General features: G+C 36.1%; 1 protein-coding gene across 1 annotated transcript; it reads right to left on the reverse strand.

Moving 5' to 3' along the window:
* Window positions 1-3,151: 3,151 nt before the first annotated feature.
* On the reverse strand, window positions 3,152-5,991 carry LOC115584949 (lactose-binding lectin l-2-like). Its single transcript, XM_030422917.1, has 7 exons — window positions 5,953-5,991; window positions 5,186-5,244; window positions 4,931-4,964; window positions 4,018-4,103; window positions 3,756-3,890; window positions 3,561-3,669; window positions 3,152-3,372 (listed from the first exon to the last, which is right to left on the reverse strand). The coding sequence occupies exons 2-7, from the start codon at window positions 5,240-5,242 to the stop codon at window positions 3,308-3,310; spliced, it is 486 nt and encodes a 161-aa protein (XP_030278777.1). The 5' UTR covers window positions 5,243-5,244; window positions 5,953-5,991; the 3' UTR covers window positions 3,152-3,307.
* Window positions 5,992-6,579: the final 588 nt, after the last annotated feature.

Below are 6,579 nucleotides of genomic sequence, written 5' to 3' on the forward strand. Positions count from 1 at the left end.
TTAGATAGCAATAGAGGTGAAAATAAGTGCACCCTCTATGGCATCAAATTGGTGGACCACAACAGATCCCCAATTTACCGCCATCTTTCTAAATCCATGGACCTAGCCGATAAGAGGACAGCCAATTGGTGGCTTACTGCCCAGTATAAAAATGGTTATAGATAGTGAGAAAGTGCCGGCCTCGATAAAGCCGGTTAATCAAATGAATAATAAGTTATATGCTGATGGTTACATTCAGCCCACTTAGATGCAGCCCCAGCAACCCACCTCACCCCCCACCACCTGAACCAGTCTGAATCAATGGTCTGAAAACACAATTCTGCCCCCTCCATCTGAGACCAACTAATCACGTTATAACCTGATACAGATTTTTATTCATTGTTTTCTGGTATGGCAGCAATACCCTTCGGTACTTTAGTATACAAGTCTACTACAGTAAACAATTTCACATGTATTGAGTGAGTAACTTTTTTCTTTGCTAGAATTTAGAGAAAACGTTGTCAGCTCTTTTCTGTAGACTACTTTTCACTCATATATATTGTGAGGGTTTGTTTCACAAAAACAAAATGTGTTACGTTTTCTGTTCCATATTCATTTTCGTGTTTTGTCTGCTTTCTATCACCTATAATATTTGCATAACACAATCCAGATTGCATGTGTGTATGTCTTCCAACATTTCAGTACACCGATAATATTTATTCCAAGAGCACTCATTTAGTGAAGTTTTTGTCTCTATGAGCTTTCAAACACATTCTCTATGAATTCACTTATATTTGATTTAGATTTGACCTATAAAACATTCTTCTAGTTTTTAAAGTTATTCATATTTACGATTCATGCTGGTATGCTTAAAGCCAATGTCGTTCTGATGGTATAATATTTTTTTTCTCATTAAGACATCCATTTTGGTGGTTTAATACATAATGCACCAAATTATTGCATTTTCTTGATAAAAAAAGTGCAACACCTGCATTTTGTAATTACTGACGCAATATGTAAGAACTTCATGCAAAATGCTGCAAAGTTTATTACATATTGCATTCAAGAATTGTATTACAAAGTGTGACAGATCATTACAAAATTCGTCGTTATTACATTATGAATTGAAAATGTTTTACATTATTACATAATGTGGCGTTATCACATCTTGTGGCACTACACACCTCATCGGGTTTCTATTGGGAATTCTACATGTTTGTGCAAATGAAAAAGACTTCAGAAAGGAAGTGAGTCCTGTTAGCTGGATTTCTTTATTGTCCTTTGTTATTAAAAGTAATTGAATTCATGTTAATCTGAAATTAAAAAACAGAAGTCAGCTTGGAAGGATATAATATAACATAATGATATAATTTTAATGAGTGAATGGTAGATTCATAGTTAATTATTCTTGGAGCAACATTATTAAACTTTTTGTCCTAAAAATAACAGTTCTCGAATCATTTGGATGGTGAAGTGTCTTGTTATAGAGTTAACAGTGTCATTTGTTTCTGCACTATGTAAACTCATTGAGAGAATTACAGTGTAACATACATGTTTACTTCAACATACATGTTTTCATCACATAAAATTGTTGTGAAGTAATAAGTTTTGTTTGTTGTTTGCACCTTCATTATGTCTGACAAATTGTTACAGACCTGGGATTTGTATTTATCAAAGTGGTGTTGCACTCAGAAACTGCGGGGGGCGACAAATCACACAAAATGACAATTTCTACATAATGATGCTGAATAGTTATTTGACTGTTAACAGACAATGAAAAGCTCTACAGATATAAACCATTGATTAAACAATTGTGACGGTTTTTAAACAGCAGGTGCAACTTTTTAATTACCGTAGAAATGCTGTTCATAGATGAACTAAACAGGATTCAAGTTTATAATTCTGAGAAAACAATAAATTACAGTATCATCAGCATAGAACAGTGTTGGGACCCACAGATGAAGTCATTCATTATGGAGTTCAAAATAGACTCTGAACTGAGCTTGGTGTCCAATAATTCCCCATTCTTCACACCTAGGTGCAAGATTCAGCTTTGAGCTACTATTGGTCAGGGCGACAGACCCCACACACAGACTCAGGGTCTGTGGATGCAACTAACCATCTCGTCTAACCCTGGCATCACACACACACACACACACACACACACACACACACAAACCTGGAAATAGTACATGTTAGTACTGTGTTTTATGAGACTGATCTGGTGAGTTGGCTCTTTTCCCCTCATCAAGGTGGTGCCCCGAGGTGATTTAATGTAAATTGGATATCATTCTATATCATAATTAATGATTATTCCTGATAATCATTAATTATTATTGATTGCCAAATTTAACCCAAAACTCCCTTTACATGCACTTCATAATGGTACCCCGTGTGAGGCAGTGCACAACAACACTGTCTTTCATTTCTTATCAGTAATCGTATCATAAAAATAATAAAGATGACCCTGGAATAGAACCTTGGGGTCAAACATTTTATTAATATTGAGAAAGTTACTACTAGGACACAAAGGGGCTGCATTAACACAACCTGTTCTTTGATGCTCTTTATTTTAGATCAGTGGTGTCAAACTGATCAAGTAAAGGGCTGTGTGGCTGCAGGTTTTCATTCCAACCAAGCAAGAACACACCTGATTTGGATCTTTTCTTCTTGTTACAGGGATCAGTGAGATATTTATCTGCTGTAAAGTAACACAACAACACTGCAGCAAACTGTTCTCAAGACATAAACAGGCTATTATTCCGATAGAAGGACTGCAACTTTGAGCACAAAATTATGTTATTTGTCTAAAAAAATTTGCCTCATCAACGCTGCCAAGAAAGGACTCCGAAATGTCATAAAAATATCAAAATACAAGTTAAAAATTCTTAGTGAGTGTGGTGAGTTTTGTCTGTCATCACCTCTCTGACAGTAAATGCGACAGTCTGGTCAACAAATACAAGTCTTCCACACACACACACACACACACACACCACACACACACAATTAAAGACACGTATTATGCTTAAAGAATATTTTTATTTCATTTTTGTTTTTTGTATTGATTGTGATTAAAATGAAAGAAAGTGAATATATGACAGTAAATGAGAAAAAAATCAAAAATGTTAAATCATAGTTTAATGAGGCAATTTCTTATGCTGCCATTTACTGATTTGGTTTGATTATTTGATTTAAAGCATTAAATGAAAAGTGAATCATCAGAGAAAGTTTGCTCTTATTTAAGTGTAAGATCAAACACAAAGTAACGTCGTCATGGTGGAAGCGGCATCATCTCGGTACACATGAGGGCAGATGGAGGATGGAGGCATCAACGTCTCCTCACACACACAGAAGGAAACTTGTAATCACAACGGTAATCATTCCAGTAGTTTCCTGTAAAAAGAAAAGAGATGCTGAGTACAACAAATGTCTTTGCAGTTAATAACTTATCGAAATGATCGTAGTGAATTTAAATATAATGCTTGTTCCACAGACAAATTAAGAAAAAATATGCACAATTTTTATCAATTCTTCTTCTTAGGTAATAATACCATTGGGACATTTAGAAATAATATTCGTACCGTAGTTGATGTAGGTGCAGTCTTCTATTCCACGATAGTTGTTGGGCTGCCCGCGATACCAGCGAGTGTACCGGACCTTTGTCCCATCAGTCCACAACCACTTCCGCTCCTGGAAGAGAAAGCTGATTGTTGAACAGCTGCATTGATCGCAGGTTACAAATTTGTCTGCAGTGTAAAAGTGTAAAAAGGACTCACCTGAACTGCATCAAACAGCCCGATCCAGGTATACCTGTAAGAGCGAAGGACTCTTCTGATCAGTCCCCTGATCCAGGCATGTTCACTGTAGCTGCGGATTGAGGCCAGGTTCCCACCAAGACGAATGCAGTTGAGCTGATGGAGGAGACGGTAGGAGACAACAGAGACACAAAATCAGGAGATAGAATACAAACTGGTTCTGAAAAGCTAAAACTTGATCATCGACTACCTGAAGGCCAGTAAAGAGTGATTAACTACGCACCTCTGCATCAGCCATCGTCAGACTTCTGGGTTCAACCACATAATAGCGCGAGCCATACCGAGCCCAAAGAGGACCATAACGACAGACTGCATCACAGTTTCCATGTAAGACAGACAAACAGGATGAAACTCAAATCTAAGTCAGAAGTTTTACATCATATTCATTGGAGTTGGCAAGACACTACAGGGGAATTATGTAAATAATTTAAGTAATCACCATGAAACTTCCCCAGCTGATCACTTACATCAACAATGAATGTCCAAATCTTTGTTTTTAAACCATCCAATAACTAAAATTATTCACAGAATGTGAAATAGCAGTAACTCTGGTTGTAGGCTGCCTTTATTTGTTTTGAGGTATAAATTTAACAGGTGAAAAATTGTTAGATATTGCACCTTTTAGTCAATTATTTAAGATTTTTCAGAAGTTGTAGACAAATGTGCAAATAATAAAATCATTGAAAATATATCACCAATGAGGATCTGTCTATAAACTGTACAATAAGTAGCATTTAAATGTCTCGAACAGAAATCTGGACTAAAATAGACACATACGTGTGTTTTAGTTGTTTTCTATTGTCTGAAAGAAGACATGTTATGGATTAATATATGAATATATGATGGCTTCTCCTGTAGTGTCCCCACTTTAAAAGAAATTGACTTTAACACCCTCTTACACCATCAGAATTGTTTGATAGATGCTGTAATTACTTGGGCTCACTTCAAATAATTTGTGTCAGAGGTTTATAAACAGTCTGATGACACTGTGTAATTTTATCGCTCCATCCCAGAGCGACAACAGCATTTTTTGCATTGATCAGAGTAGGTGGTGGTGTGTGTAATGAATCAAACAAACCAGATGATGTGTTTGGGATGAACATCTGTCACTGGACAGAGCTGAAAGTTGCACCTACCTTTACCACGAGAACTACCTCTAACATTACGGCCCTGTGAACATGAAGAAGAAATTCATTAAATCAGGTCAGAAGGTGTTTGTTGCAGTTAAATTAAAAAGTAGAAGTAGACAAAATATAATTACTGATTATTACTGTGAAGAAAAAAGGGACATAAAGTGTGAATTTCGTACTGCTGAGGATGGAATAATAATTTCAGAAAAGTAGAAAGGGTCTAATGTAGGTCTGAATAAAACAAACTTAATCATGACTTACGTCCAGCTGTCCAATGGCCAAACAGAGGAGCACAATGAGAGGAAGAGCCGACCCCATCTCTAGAAAGTTATATTAAAGAAGTTAGGTTGTTCAGATATCTATTAACAATCAAAATTACAGTAACTCATAGGAACTGGTTATATACTTCTCTTTGTGAAAGTACTCTCATTAAACTACTGGTTCAATAGTTTTATACTGCAGGTAAACTTGTTTACTTGAAATATTTCAATATCAACATGTGTTAAAGGAAAACTCTAGTTTTGGTGAAAAAAATCAGAAGAGAAAAATCTGCCAAAACACACTTAATAATCAAACTCTCTTTGTTTTCAGGACTACAAGATACATGACACAATTTGTAGTGTTTTCCTTTGTTTATATGGGGCGTAATTATGTAATTCTTGAGCAAAATATTAAGTAATATGTATTTTCCAAACATTTTTAAACTCTTCTCCATACTCTTCAGTATAAACTGTGTATACTTATGTAGTTTTGTTAAATTTATCTCTGATAAGTTCATGAAAAATAATACTTTTAGTGTAACAGCAGAATATAAAAAGTCAAATAAACTTCTTTCTTGGAAGGGAAGGTAGCACTGTAAATAACTACAACCTAGAGAGAGATTGCCTCATTAAGTAGACACGATGCAATCACCTCATATATTTGATTTTTCTACGATTAACTGTAAATCAGCACTGGGTTATTATTCTTTTCTAAAAGTCTTTTCTGTGAAGCTGGTGCTGTGATGAAAGACAAAGTTAAAACCTTACCGCGTTATGATGATCAGATCCAAGTTGCTCGAGCAGTGGCAGGTTGAAGGATGTCTTGGCAAAGGGAACGCAGCCTTTATATAGTTTTATTCTGGCGGCTTGTTTCTTTAACTTGTTTGTCATCCACTGAACACAAGACTGTCTGTTTTCTCAGTAAGTATTATTTTACATATTGCTGCAGCCTTGAGTAAATTTGTTTCTTAAGCCATTCTACACAAACATTTGGTTACGTGAGACATCAGCTCCACTCAACATGTAAAAACAATACTGTGATATGTCACAGTACACCGTTTACAGATACGCATCAGGGTGTTTCATCTGAAATGTAATTCTTGTATCAATAAATTTAGGTAGAAAATAAATAAAGGTTGCTCCTCAAGGGCAACCTGTCGGCTCTTTCTGGGAACACCATCTTCACAAACGAATCAACACCTTTCGTTTGAATGCCTCCACGCACCAGTTAAGTAGCAGTGTTGACCTGAATCATCCCAGGGAATAACTTCCAGTCAGCCACATGCCGTCTGCACGGGGACAACATTTTTACAGAGGACTGATAGAGAGCTTCACCACATGGTGCAACAACAATCACCTGAAAATCAAGATCAGCAAAACCAAGTTAATTATGAG

Source organism: Sparus aurata, chromosome 7, assembly GCF_900880675.1.
Source record: "Sparus aurata chromosome 7, fSpaAur1.1, whole genome shotgun sequence".
In the NCBI taxonomy this organism is placed as follows: domain Eukaryota; kingdom Metazoa; phylum Chordata; class Actinopteri; order Spariformes; family Sparidae; genus Sparus; species Sparus aurata.

Coding starts and splice junctions, on each gene's coding strand:
- LOC115584949 (XM_030422917.1), bottom strand. CDS start 5,242: ATGGGGTCGGCTCTTCCTCTCATTGTGCTCCTCTGTTTGGCCATTGGA. Junction 3,670..3,755: donor GGCTGTTTGATGCAGTTCAG/GTGAGTCCTTTT, acceptor TTTCTCTTCCAG/GAGCGGAAGTGGTTGTGGAC. Junction 3,373..3,560: donor CTGCACCTACATCAACTACG/GTACGAATATTA, acceptor TTCTTTTTACAG/GAAACTACTGGAATGATTAC.